A 14,181-nucleotide genomic window follows, 5' to 3' on the forward strand; every position below is an offset into this window, starting at 1 on the left:
GTGGAGTCATGAACTTTTAATAACTCGGTTATACATTTTTTTTTGTTTCCAATTTTTGGAAGAATGTATTATTTTTGCTATTAAAAAGAATTAAGATAAACAAAAATGGGCAAAATTTGTTAAGCAATTTACAAAAAAAATCATATCCTGGAGATATGATATTTTGGAAATAAGTTTATTATATATTAATCCAGTAAAATCAGGTTATCAAAAAAAAACCTGCTTATAATTTTCTGAGCCTAGAAGCTAAACTGCTTCATTTATGAAATACAACTTGTATTTTTGCATGGTTTTGATATACACCAAATTTTCCAGGAATTCAATTACCATGAAAATGGAGAAGAGAATGTGAGGAATCATTCACCATTTAGGAAAATCCAGGCATTGATGCCAGCGCTGCTGGCGGTATCCAAGTCACTGATACAATAAACATGTCAGTCAGCACTTGAGGCTGTGACTTTGGCAGTGATTCTGAGCGTAGGTGACTGCAACTGACTAATGCACTATGTCCTTGTATGGAGGCACATCTGAGAATTTCCTCTCCTATGAGTTCTCTTCTATATTTCAATTGGGACTTATATTTGATTTCTAAAAATTTCATATGTAGGTAGGTTATAGTATATGTATCTCATGTCAGGGTAGTAGTGGGGGCATTACAAAATGTTTGCTATAAAAAGGGCCCGTTGGGGCTTCCCTGATGGTGCAGTGGTTGAGAGTCCGCCTGCCAATGGAGGGGACACGGGTTCGTGCCCCGGTCCGGGAAGATGCCACATGCTGCGGAGTGGCTGGGCCCGTGAGCCATGGCCACTGAGCCTGCGCTCCGCAGCGGGAGAGGCCACAGCAGTGAGAGGCCGCGTACTGCAAAAAAAAAAAAAAAAAAAAAAAAGGGCCCGTTGGAACTGACGGAGTCAAAAGCCACTGATTTCGCTTCTGGATCACAAGGCACAAAGCCTTCATCGACTCTGACTTCCAGGCCCTTGCTTAAACTTTCCAGTCACACAGCAGTCATAGCAGAGGAAGTGTGGAGAACGATTCTGCTTGTCACAGCACATGATGACCTGTCTCACTTTGTGTAAAATGGGATCTTCATCACTGCGGAGTAGGGCAGGGGGTAAGCAAGGGAATTTCCCCAGACACAGCAGAAAGAAAAAACGCATTTCTCAGCAGAAAGATGGAAGCAGAACTACGCTGTGCTACTTACAGAGGTCCTCGGTGGCAGCTGGGACAAAGGCCGCCATGGACTCATACAGCTCCTCGTCACAGCCGGGGTTGAGGGAGCACTTCATGAGCAGGTCTGTGGAAAGGTGGGCCATGGACTCATACACAGAGTCAGCCTCCTCACCTTGCATCAGTTCCTCTTTAATGTGACTCTTCAGCATGTCCACAGTTTCCTGAAAGAGAAGGTGGGACCCCACAGGCACACTGACACAGCCGGGCTCTCTGGGTAGAGTCAGGCCCTCGAGTGGGCTTGTGACAGCAAAGTAAAGCCTCACACGCATCAGGGTTGCAATTATGTGCGCATGTCTGTATTTCCCACCACACTGAAAGCCCCTTGAGGCCAGGCTCCAAGTCTTTTTCTTTGTTTTATGTTCTTTGTTTTAACCTTTGTATCTTCCTCCAACACTAAGAACAGAGTTATGCACTCAGAGGAGACACCCGTTAAATGTCCAGTGCCCAGAGGATACAAATTTAAAACTTTCTCGTGGGTACCTATTACGTGTCAGGGACAGTGCTATGGATGTGCCTATACATTATCTCATGGCATCCTTTCCACCACTGCTTGAGAGTGTCTCCTGTTCCCTGGTCAAAAGATGTGAAAACCAAAGCTCAGAAAAATCTAGTGCCTTATTCATGGGTCTGCAATCCTGGCTTCTGACCTTTCTACTATACCCTAGTGGTTCCTCAAATGGCAACAAATGGCACACAAAGGTATAACCCTTGCTGATTAGCCAAATGGAAATTCAAATGGGCTAAACAGGGCTGCAGCCAAGGTGCTCTTGCGCTTGTGTGTAGTCAGAAGTCCCTTGGGGACTTGGTCCACTAGTTCCTTCCTGTTCCTTCCATTAGGCTGCTTCAAAGTGCCTGACAGCACACTGCTCCAAAGTGCCCGCCTCAGTTTTACATCCTGTGCCCAAGAGGAGAGACGGTCTTGGGTGAAATGCCCTGAAGTCAGAGAGGCCCCCTTTGTCATTTTGCCTCCAGGTGGTTGTGAAGCCAGAGAGGTGGCTTCTCTGAAACCCCTGCACAACTTTTCCTCGTAAGAAACTGTGGTGTTTCACAATCCTTATTTCAGCATCAACCCACAGAAATCCTCATTTTCATCATCACTACCCCAAGAGAGCTAATCTGCTATCTGACACTCTGTGTTGGTTTCCTGATGAGCCCCAAGGAGTGGACCAGGTGACAGCTGTGGAGTGTTGGAGACTCAAGGTCTGGCATTTGGTTCTGATATGGTGGAAAGAGGAAATGGGACGGTTCTTAGAGGTCATGAACAACACAGAGCAGCAGCCTTTTGGGGGCAGTGCTGGAGATGCATCAGTTGAAGTGATTGTAGTTAGAAAACAAAGATGATAGGACAAATGTGAACCAGATTAACTTCAGTGCAAACTAGAAGTGCATCTTTCCACGTCCCTGTGACAGAAAGTAGGATAATGCTCCCCAGCTTTACCATCAGCTAGGTTCAAATCCTACCTCCACCCTGACTAGCGTGGGACCCTTGGCACAATGACTCGGCCTTTCTAGGCCCTTTTCCTCCTTTGTTGAAGACAGAGGACAATACTGTCAACCTCAAAGGACTGTGGTGAGGATTAAAGGAGATAATGCATTTGCCAATCAACTAAATTCAATAGATCGTAGTGATTAATATGAATACAGTATGTTCTTAATAAAAACTATTGGCAGGGAAATGAAACACTGCAGTTTACACATTTGTGACTCCAAAGTAAACTGAAGTAAACACTCCTGGACTGTAAGTACCTTTTAGACTCATTTAAGTCAATGATGCCCCAAACAGGCACTCATGCTATTCTGTTTATTCAATACATTTAATCACCCCCTAAATTTTGGGAGGCCTCCTCTGTATGTCTCAGTGAGTCGTTGCCTTGTAGATTGTCAAGCACAGAGCAGAAAGCTAAGTTTCTGCGGAGGTGTCAGGCTCACTGCTGTCTGGAGGTCGTGTTAATTGTTCCTTTTCAGGTCACAGCCCCATGTGAGAGGATGAGCTATTCCCACGTCACTGCTGTGAATTGTGAAAATGGAGGAAAACCAGAAAAGGGTCGAGACAGGAAGGGCAGCTGCCTCCAAAACAATGGAAGCAATACTGGGGCATGGAACAAGGCCTAGGCATGGGATGAGACTACACTTAAAGACAGACCCAGAAGTCAGTGATCAAGGAGGATCTGTGGGTCCAAAACCAGGGAAGCAGATAAACCTTAAGACGGGCAGGGGCTCAGAAAGAGAGAGAGGTTGTCAGCAGAAGGTGGGACCTCACGGTTGGCCTCCCTGAAGCCTCAGGTGCAGAGCTTTACTGTGGTCTCTGCTAAGGAAGGAACCAAGCCTAACAGTTCACCTGGGCCTGACGGTGGGCAAGGGAGCGGGGGGCATCCTGCCAAGTACCTTGGAGGTCGAGGGGGAGGTGATTGAGAAAGAGGGATCAGCATCTACCTTCAGCAGATTCACTCTATCAACGCTCTGTAAATTCTTCAAGGGTGGATCTCAGTGCTTTACACATATTATTTCTTCTTATTCTCAAAACAACCCTAAGGGTAGAATTATTATAAACTTTCTCCGCATATCACGAAACTGAGAGAGACAGAGGACAGATACATGATTTGCCCAAAGGCACATGCTGACAAGTATTGGTGAGGAACTTGGATCCAGATCCATGTGACTCCAGAACTCATCTCTTAAGCCCACGCATACTGGCCCTGCCAGAAGAGGCACGTGAGAACATGCTAGAGATGAAATCCACCCAGGTCTTTAGTGAAAAGGCAGCCCTGGAACCACATGGTACATTTCCAATCCTAGAGCCTCTCCTGCCTTGACCTTACCACATACTCGTCGATGAACTGCCGCAGGTCCCGGAAGCCGTGCTTCTCAGCAATGGTGTTGGGGTAGTGGCCATGCTTGTTGGCCACACTATAGGCCTGTAGGGCTCCTGGGCAGGTGAGCAACAAGGCAGTGAGGTTCTTCAGTCCATACTTGGCAGCAAAGTGCAACAAAGTGGGCAGCTCTTCATCCCTCTGATCTGAAAAATTGTCAAGGAAAACTTAATGGTCAGATAAAAAGGAAGGCATGGGGTGGTGGGGTGACTTCCCTGGAGGTCCAGTGGTTAAGACTCTGCACTTCCACTGCAGGGGTCATGGGTTTGATCCCTGGTCAGGGAACTAAGATCCCACTTGCTGCACGGCATGGTCAAAAGATTAAAAAAAAAAAAAAAAAAAAGAAAGGAAGGCACGGGGCACCTTGCTCATGGAGATGAAGCTAGAAGCCTAGCAGGTGCTCAATCATTACTTCTTGGTTGTTTGACCTAACATCTAACAGCTTCCTCTGTGGCACCACTGAAGATGACAGAAGAAATGATATATCAATTAATTAGCAAATCTAATCATTAATATCCTACCTTCTTTCTTTAAAAGGATCGGAGAATCCTGAGAAATAATACTAGTCCAAAATGTGCTGATGTTCTAAGGGCTTAAGCAGCAGCCACAAAGTACAACAGGGATCATGTTTTGACGTTCTCTTAAAATTTCAGAGCACTTTAAAACAATTGCTTTATGCTGATTAAAAGAAAGAAATCCTGGGACTTCCCTGGCGGTGCAGTGGTTAGAACTCAGCGTTTTCACTGCCGAGGGCACAGGTTTGATCCCTGGTCGGGGAACTAAGATCCCGCAAGCCATGTGGCGCAGCCAAAAAAATATATATATCCACCTTCTTAGCTCTTACACCCAATTTCATAAAGTATGCCAAGTAATCCTGGGGCTGTTACTTAGCCTTTCTGTGGTCCTTAGTTTTGAACTAGAAAATATTTCCAGACTATCTCAAAGGGACCTGGAAGGATTAACAAGATGGTTTTCAATGAGCTCTTTGTTTAGGACAGGTTTTGAATGATGGTATTAATGCGTGGGAACCCCAGGATGCCCATTAACCCTCTGATTTGTGGGAAACAAAGTACTTCTGAGAGTCATTGGATCCCCATGACACCTTCCACCTACTAATATCTGGATACGGCAAGTTAAACTCAACCAAGGAAATAGACGTGTTTGTGTTGTGGAGTTGGGGGACAAACCTTTTTTTAAAATTTTCATAAAAGTTGATTTCTAAACCCGAGTGATAGATAGATGTATATATACATATATTTTATGTGTGTGTGTATACACACACACACACACACACACACACACACACACACACACACATATGTATTTTTTTAAATAAGACAAACCCAGCTTCCTATTCACCAGGATATGATCCATGGAACGAAGGTCTGAAAATGTCCCCAGGATCCCCCATGATTGTCAAACTATGAAATACTCCCTCCTGAGCCTCAAGTTCAAGAATAGAGCATATTAACACCTGTTGGAAGTGACGCAAGAACATTCCACAGTAGGAAAATGGAGAGAGGCAACAAGAGAATGCGCCCAGGAGAAGGACATGAAGGTAATATAACCTCATCCTTATGGTTCTCGGAGGCTGTGGAAAGATGGAACGCAGGCACTGGGTAACCAGGGGCTTGGGTCTCATCTGTGTAGTGCAGCTGAGATGTGAAGGAAGAGTGGTGTCTACAAAAGAACCATACCAGGCGCGCCAGGCATCATCCCCATGCAAGTGTTTCTCCCAGCTCCCGGCATGTCACATATGCCCACGAGACTGCTCCTCCCTCATCAAACAAATATTTGTTTTGAGCCTACAGTGAGCCACCAGGCACTGTCCCTGTCGTCATCCAGCTGACAGACTAGCAAAAAAGACAGACACAGCTGAAGTGTACAAGAACCCAACATGCTAGGGGAGCTGCAGTAGGTAGATGGAACCTACCCGAGGAAGTGCTGCAGGATGAGGGGAGGAAGAAACTGCGTTCCCATGGGTCGAGGTGGCAAGAGGCAGGGCGGAATTTTCATTAGGTAAAAGAAGTTCATACCTTCCACAGAGCAGAGCACAGAAGCCAAGGGAGAGAGTAGAGAGAGGTGAGAGCAGAAATGCAGCAGGAGCCCCTTGGGAAGGCCTTGTATAAAGGTTGAGGAGTTTGGACTTTATCTAGAAGACAAGTGGGAAACACAAAGGGTTTTTAGTAAGGGGATGACATATTCAGATTTACAATTTGGAAGAATCCCGGGCTAGCCAGAGAAGAATGACTGCTTCTCAGAGGATGAGCTGTAGAGCAGGACCCAGCAGAAAACATGAGCACGGGCTGACTGCACACTGAAACCGACAAACTGGAATCAACCCACTGCTGGTTTCCTGAGGTTTGACTGTTGACTTACTTGTCATCATATCTTCTTCTTCCAGCTGGCTGATTCCAAAGAGGTGCAGCCCACTTGCAGGGATGTTGTTCTTTAGGGACTCTGTTAGCAGTTTATCAAGGGTCTCTGTGTTGTAGGGCACAATTTTAAAGGCCTAAATGCAAAAGTGAAGATGGTCAGATTTTAAATCCAGCTATCTCCCATCCAGCAGATTTGAGACTGGTGAACCATGAGCAGAAACTACAGGTCCAGAAAACTCCAGTGTCCTTTCATCATCCTTACCTGACACATGAACTCCACAGGATTTGCAGCATTGGACAATAAATTCCCAATTTCCTCCATGTCAGTATAATAGCTGATAATGGTTTCGCACACCACTAAATCCCCAGAATATATCTTCAGAGAAACATTCCCAGATGAAAGGTCTGAACAGAAGAAAAGATACTATAAAACTGCTCTTTTTTTGTAGTACAAGAGTACAGGGAAAAGCGTTCATGGATTACTTAAATGGTGAAGAAATTAATTGGGGACTGGAAGAAAGATCTTGGAGGTGAGCTGCAAGATTGGGAAGTGAGGGAAACAGTAGAAGTAGCAGTGGGCACACTAACACACGGGAGGGCTCTGAGTCAGAGGAATTATCCTCACTGGGTCTGCAATTTAACTTTCGGAAGATTTTCATCTGTTTTGCTCATTACTGTAGGCCCAGTGTCACAACAGACAGGAAGAAGAGTTGAATTTAAAGCACTTTATACAAAGGGCAGTGGTCGCCAGAGGTGGGACCTGGCGGTGGGACTCCGAGCTTCCGCCCCATTAGGCCAGTAGAATTGATTCACTTGCTCTGCTGCCGTCATTACTATGTGCTCTCCTTGGGTGCTCTCTCTCTTCTACACCACAGGAAGGGGTTTTGAGGGGAAAAGAAAAAACTAAAAATACACCAGCCATAAAGATTCGATTCACAAAAGAGGAAATGCGACAAGTAGAGAACATGGAAAAATATTTAACCTCGCTACAAATCAAAGGAATACAAATTAAAACAATGGACTACTTTTTAGAAACATATCAAATTAGCAAAAATATTCAAAGTGATAATGCCTAGCATTGGTGACAGTATAGCAAATAAATGAGAATAGTAATATTTCATACAGCAATTAAGCACTATCTTCCAGGACCCTTAAAAATGCCCATTGTTTCAGGGATTCCATCTCAAGGACATAATCCTAAACACAAAAGAAAAAAAACCTGCCTGCATAAAGATGCTCAATATATCATCATTTAAAATAATAAGACAATAAAACCAGACATAGAGAATGGACTTGAGGACACGGGGCAGGGGAAGGGTAAGCTGGGATGAAGAGAGAGAGTGCACTGACATATATACACTACCAAATGTAAAACAGATAGCTAGTGGGAAGTAGTCACATGGCACAGGGAGATCAGCTCGGTGCTTTGTGACCACCTAGAGGGGTGGGATAGGGAGGGTGCGAGGGAGACGTAAGAGGGAGGGGATATGGGGAATATATGTATACATATAGCTGATTCACTTTGCTATACAGCAGAAACTCACACACCATTGTAAAGCAATCATACTCCAATAAAGATGTTAAAAATAAATAAATAAGACAGTAAGAAATCAGAAATTACATAAATATGCAACAATGAGGAAATGAAAAATTAAAAGATGATAGATACTTCTATTCAACTGAGTATTATACAGCTTTAAACATTATGGTTTTAAGATATAGATCCAACACAAGGGACTGGTTTTATAAATTGTGGTACATCTATACAATGGATTACCTTGCAACCATTAGCATCATTTTGTAAAAGAGTATTTATTAACATGGGAATATATTCATAGTGTATTTCCAGGTAATGAAAGTTGGTTACAAGACATAAAGCTATGTACACAGATGTGGAAAAATACAGAAACCAGTGATTTCCTTGGCAGGGTGGGCATATGGGTAATTTTCTATCTACTTTCTTTTACGGTTACTGTATTCTCCAAGTTTGCTGTATGAGCACACATTACTTTTGTAATAGAAAAAATATGTTATAAAATGGAAAGTTACAAACTCCCTGTAATAGTACAGATGTAAAGGGATGAAGAGAGAATAAATGAAGATTACATAAAGAAAAACGGAATATAAGGTAATAGATTCTATTGGAACAACTATGTTTATAAAAATTATGAAAAAAGGCAAAAAAGACTGAGTGGTAGGGTGTCAGATGACTTTTTCCCCCACTTTTCCTATTTTTCTCTAATTTCAAAAAATGTTAATATATGAACTTTATAAACATTTTAGTATATCCATCTCCCCCCACCCCAATCACATGTGTATGTTTCTATAACTTCCTTTTCCTTTAAATAGAACATGGCAACCAAATCCAAATCTTGGCTGTCACTTTTCTCAGTGGCTGATGAAGACAGTTGTCGGCAAGTAAAAGAAAGTAAGAGAGGAACTCTTCACATGATGCCTAATTTCTGGAGGTAAATGGGGCAACTTACTGGGAGCTTTCATGGAAACGGTGTACTCATTCTCCAGCTTGGCATCCACCGTTATCGAGGGAGAATCCTCAGGAGAAAATTCGGCTTCTGTTTTCACCCTCTCATCCAGCTTACATCTCACAATGACGTAGACAGTGGTTTCTGCCTGGAACGGGAAACCAGTCATTGTCCCTTCTCCCTCCTGTTAGGGTGCTGAGCCAGAGGGCCTCCCCAGCTTCTGCAGCCCCAGCTCTACCTAGTGAGGCTGTTCCAGAGCAGGGTGGGGTCTGCAGTCCAGTGGCGGGCAGTGACTGCTTGCCATGAGTCCCAACAAGACAAGTTACAAAAACCAAGAGTGAACATTTATAAACCTTAATAGCAATTTGATAGAGTAATTTTAGGTCTGTCAAACCTAATAATAATTTTAAAACCTGGGGCTTGTATTTCATGTCTTTTTATTTAATTTTTATAGCATTTCTTTTTGTATATTATAAAAGTGTTGGTCCATGGCAGAATTGGAAATTTAAAACAACAAAAATTTTTTAAAGTTCTTCACCACAGATAGTTTGAGAAGCACTAATCTAGATCAGCCTTGCTATTCAAAGCGAGGCCAAGGGACCAGCAGAATTGGCATCCCTGAAAGCTTGTTAGAAATGCAGAATCTCAAGCCTGCCTGGACCGACCACACCAGAGTCTGCATTTTACCAAGACCCCTGGGTGACTCATGCACCTTACAGAGTGAGAGGTACTGGTTTAGAGAAGCCCTCTTGGGTTCTGCAATTTATGCTGTTCTTAGATGGACAAAAATAACTTACTGGAGGATTAATTTTCCCAAGGCACTGAGCAACCTAAGTAGCTATTTTACATTGCTTTGAGACCTCCTGCCAAACCTGCTAAATGGAATTATCTGTTTTACTGGGCTGGTTACGCGATTAAGCTCTTAAGACACTGAACTGGAAAGAACAGGCCCTCCCAAAAGCAGGGGAGGGGCTTCCCTGGTGGCGCAGTGGTTGAGAGTCCGCCTGCCGATGCAGAGGACACGGGTTCGTGCCCCGGTCCGGGAGGATCCCACATGCCGCGGAGCGGCTGGGCCCGTGAGCCATGGCCGCTGAGCCTGCGCGTCCGGAGCCTGTACTCCGCAACGGGAGAGGCCACAACAGTGAGAGGCCCGCGTACCACAAAAAAAAAAAAAAAAAAAAAGCAGGGGAGAAGGAGGAATTTCTGGCCATAGCTAATCCCCAAGTGTTCATTGTAAGATTCTGCTCTCCAGCCCTTATAGTAGGCCTTCATGACAAGGGCCACGATTCCAGAACAGGTGGGAGGGGGATGTGGTCCTGGCTCACGGAGACTGCTTAGGGTGAATGTGAATGTGTTTGTGGTTGACCTGATTCCCACTGCAGGTCCAGCCCTCTCCCACCTGCCCCTTCTCCCAGGGAGCATGGGGAGCCAGAGAAGACGAGTGTGTGTCTCCTATTGACGGTCAGGACCCAACCCCAGCCCAGCAGCCCCAGGAGCCAGGGACCAGGAGCAGGCAACAATGAGAATCCTGGGTCAGTGGCAACCAGCACAGGAGAAGGAGCCAAAGCCTGGAAAACCAGGGGGCATGGGAGGGGCATCATCCTTTAGTTCTAAACCCTCTCCCCACAGGCACCCACCAGCGCGGTCTCAGGATGAAAGGAGCATGGGGCAGGCAGGAAGGAGCACGAGGACACTGGAAACTGAAATGCCCACTACAAAGGCCTGGACAGTAAGGAAAAGGAGTGAAGTGGGTACAAAGACAGGGGAGTGATGAGAACCAGCGACCTAGGGATGCACAGCCCCATCTAAAAGGTCACTTGACCCAGCTGCTCATCTCAGGCCTGGTATTACCAGATTCTGATTCAAAGGAGGCTGGAAACAGGTTTTCATGCCTGACTCTTTAGAACACTGTGCAGCTGGAACCAAACATGTCTATGAGCTCAATCCAACCCGAAGCAGCAGTTTGCAGCCCTCATGGAGGGAGTCCTTGCCCAATGCCTTGTGGCCTCAGGCTGCGCAGAAAACCACTCACAAGTGCAGGGAAGCTAGGACTTCCCATTTCCATGGCCATCATGCCCTCTTGCCTACAGGAGCCCACAGTGGCAAACTTAGCACAGGGCTCCTACCCACAAAAAAGTGATTCAGTGCTCTGAACCAGTATCACACATTTCTCATCAGGAAAAGAAAGATAATGAAGAACTATCAATACTATGGTAGGATTCAAATGACAGTGGCCCATCAGTTGGCCATCACATTCAGGTCACCTCTTAACATAGGTCCTACCCCTGGAAACATTAGTCACATGCTCAGGCATTAATTTTCTCCCTTTTGCAAGCGATGCTGGGCAGCAAGTTTCAGCCACCGAGATTCAAGGCATTCATTTGGGCCGTAAAGGGGGCCAGTTGATGGAGAAGCAAGCTCTCAAAATGCCCAGCGCTAGGCTGGAAGGAACAGACCCCGGCCTCTAACTCCAGGGTTGGCATACAAGTGTTTTGTAATGTTCACGTCTGCTGGTCTTCAACACGTTCTAAGTTTTTGATCATGAACTTAATGTCTTAGATTGATGACACATACATTCCTGGGCTCGTCTCCCTTTGACTTAAAGGAGTGAGGTGTGCCCAGGGCCCGGGCACCGGGGGTCCCAGGGTAGCTAGTGCACAGGGAAACCCCACGGGAAGGCTGGGATTACAGTAAGGTGCAACAGGAGAACCCCGCTCCCTTTACTACAACAAACTTCCACTGAAAAGCCCCAAAGCCCATGCTCCAACATCCATCCACCAGCCCCAGCAGCGCCTACCCCACAGCGGATGCGGTCCGGCTGCACCACCATCAGGTTCCCGGGTGAAGTCTTCGGGGGCAGGCTCTGCTGCTCCGAGTAGGGAAGGACCTTCTCGTCCTCGGTCTCAGTGTCAGTGACTGAGTCGCAGCCAGAATCTGTGGCACAGAGAACACGGCTAAATGGACAGAGAAGGAAGCAGTGCTGGGCATGTTCCACCCCCATTAAAACCCCAAAAGTTACCAAATAGGAAATGGCTCTGACCGTCAAACAAATACAGGCTGAAGGTAGTGACTCAGGAAATCATGAAAGAGGACCTCATGGGGAAAAGTCAACCACCATGGAGGCCATGAGGGGAGGGTGAAGACAAGAGGACGATGGTGTGGAGAAAAGCCAAAAAATTTGAGGCGGGCTGCTGTCTGAGGCTGACAGGTCTAGTCGCAAACAATAGACTTCTGGAAGCTTTACCTCTGGACTTCTTGCAGGGCTGGCTTCAGTGATTGTGAGGAAAGAGGCCCCTTCTCCTCGGTGGGCGGGTGTGTGTGTCAAGAACGGACTGTCCACTTAAAGGTCATCTTTTGAACATCAAGTAAAACCTGCACTTTCCAGGAAGCGATTATTCCTCATGGTCATGGCTAGCTAACATACTCTCTCTGGAGCAAGGGTAAAAAGCAATCACTTTCAACAAATCTTAGAGTATAACTGGGTTCCAAATCAGTACCGCAGCCAACACCTCTGCTGTGGAAAGATTAGAGCGTGCACAGATTCAGTGAAGGCGAGCAGGGGTGTGCAGATAGGGTGTGGCACAGAATGAGATAATGCTGAGATGGGGGTAAGTGGAACCTACCAGCATTCTAGGGCAGGGGCTCTTAACCAGGGCTCATTGATTGATAGGGTACCTGTGTGCAAGATTCTGTGTGTGTGTGCATGTGTGTGTGTGTGTTCCTCAAAGAGGAACAAAATGGTTAAGAATGGAAGGTTCATCTAGTCCCTTCGTTGGGCTTGCTCTTCTCCATTCCTAAACCACTGACAGAGCCAGACAAACATACTAGGTACTGCGAGGACATGAAGGTGAACCGGACGTCCGTCCTACCTTCAGAGAACCCTCATCTAAAAGGGCTGGTGAGAGGTAGGGGTTAACTTGGCTGATTCCTGCAGGCTGGCCTCCCATGGAAGGAGTGCAATCCTTCCTGGGAGAAAGCTGGGGTGGCAGACCAGGCCACTGATATGTCCCCACAGAAAGCTGTAACACAAGCTTGCACTCTAGATCCCAGGTCATGTCAGGAATGGGCTGTGCTCCCACAACCATGAAGGCTGAGGTGGCAAAGCAGGGATGGGGAACCAAGCACCACCGTGTCCTAGGGCTATTACTGTGAGGCAAGGGCCTCCAGGGACCTTCTCAGGCTGGGAGAGGGGCTGAGGCTTCCCAGATACGCAATTTAAAAGCCCCACAGCCTTGGACAGGGGTCTTGTCCTAGAGCCTGACATGTGTGCTGACAGATGTCTACACAAGGCCCCAAAGTGTGATGGGCAGTGAGGCACGTACTCCTGCTGCTCATCCCCTCTCGGTGATTTCTCCCAAGACACACTATTCCAGAAGGCCGGGCTGAGTGCAGCTTGGTCTCTGACCTTGTTCACACAGCAGGAATCCAGGCAGATCTTAGTGCTAAGAGAGGGGGCAAAGAACCCTGGGAGTTTCAAGGAGGAACTGTTTATCACTAGGCATCAGAACCATCAATCTCTTCTATCTTTCCTTTCCTTTCAGTCCTACCTCACTTACTCAGTGCTAATTATCCCCCTGCAAAGGCTAAGTGCAGTAGTCTTCCCACCTCTCTGCGGTCCAAGTGAAATTAACCGAAGGCTGCCATTTTCTCCATTGGATCTGCCCTACCCCACATCCTTTTCTCCTTGACTGGTTACTACTAAAATGACCAGGGACCATCTCCATGAACAGAGCTGTACGCCATCCAAGCAACTCCCACCCACCATGGGAATCTGTGAAAGAAAGAGCCAAAAAATTAGGGATAATATTCTTCTTCTTAATAATTATATAACACCACATCAAGCTTTAATTTTGTATTATTTGATGCCTGAACATGCCAGTTTTTCATTTCTGAAGTTCTTCCTGGATGAGAAAATAACCCCATTGACTTAAAACATTCAGTCAGTTTCTTAAAGCTGCAAGAAGCTCCCTGGAACTACTTATCGTTCTAGAATTGTTTAGACACTATTCTGTGTGGCTAGCGTGGTGGGTATCAACCTATTATAATTTACTGTACAGGTATAATCTCATTGGGATAGACACACAGTACAATCTATTGCTTCAAAAAAAGAAATCTCTTCAGGGACTTCCCTCATGGTGCAGTGGTTAAGAATCTGCCTACCAATGCAGGGACACAGGTTCAAGCCCTGGTCCAGGAAGATCCCACATGCCACAGAACAAC

General features: G+C 45.9%; 1 protein-coding gene across 1 annotated transcript in view; it reads right to left on the minus strand.

Moving 5' to 3' along the window:
* The window catches only part of PIK3AP1 (phosphoinositide-3-kinase adaptor protein 1), a gene marked incomplete at both ends in the record, with an annotated part of 109,989 nt that overhangs the window by 48,953 nt on the left and 46,855 nt on the right, over positions 1-14,181 (minus strand). Inside the window, 6 exons of the mRNA XM_079701957.1 lie at positions 1,202-1,391; positions 4,050-4,246; positions 6,480-6,612; positions 6,741-6,883; positions 8,965-9,109; positions 11,759-11,895. Coding sequence (XP_079558083.1) covers positions 1,202-1,391; positions 4,050-4,246; positions 6,480-6,612; positions 6,741-6,883; positions 8,965-9,109; positions 11,759-11,895 — 945 coding nt within the window. The remainder of the gene's footprint in view (positions 1-1,201; positions 1,392-4,049; positions 4,247-6,479; positions 6,613-6,740; positions 6,884-8,964; positions 9,110-11,758; positions 11,896-14,181) is intronic.

This window comes from Hyperoodon ampullatus (assembly GCF_949752795.1).
Source record: "Hyperoodon ampullatus genome assembly, chromosome: 1".
Classification (NCBI taxonomy): domain Eukaryota; kingdom Metazoa; phylum Chordata; class Mammalia; order Artiodactyla; family Ziphiidae; genus Hyperoodon; species Hyperoodon ampullatus.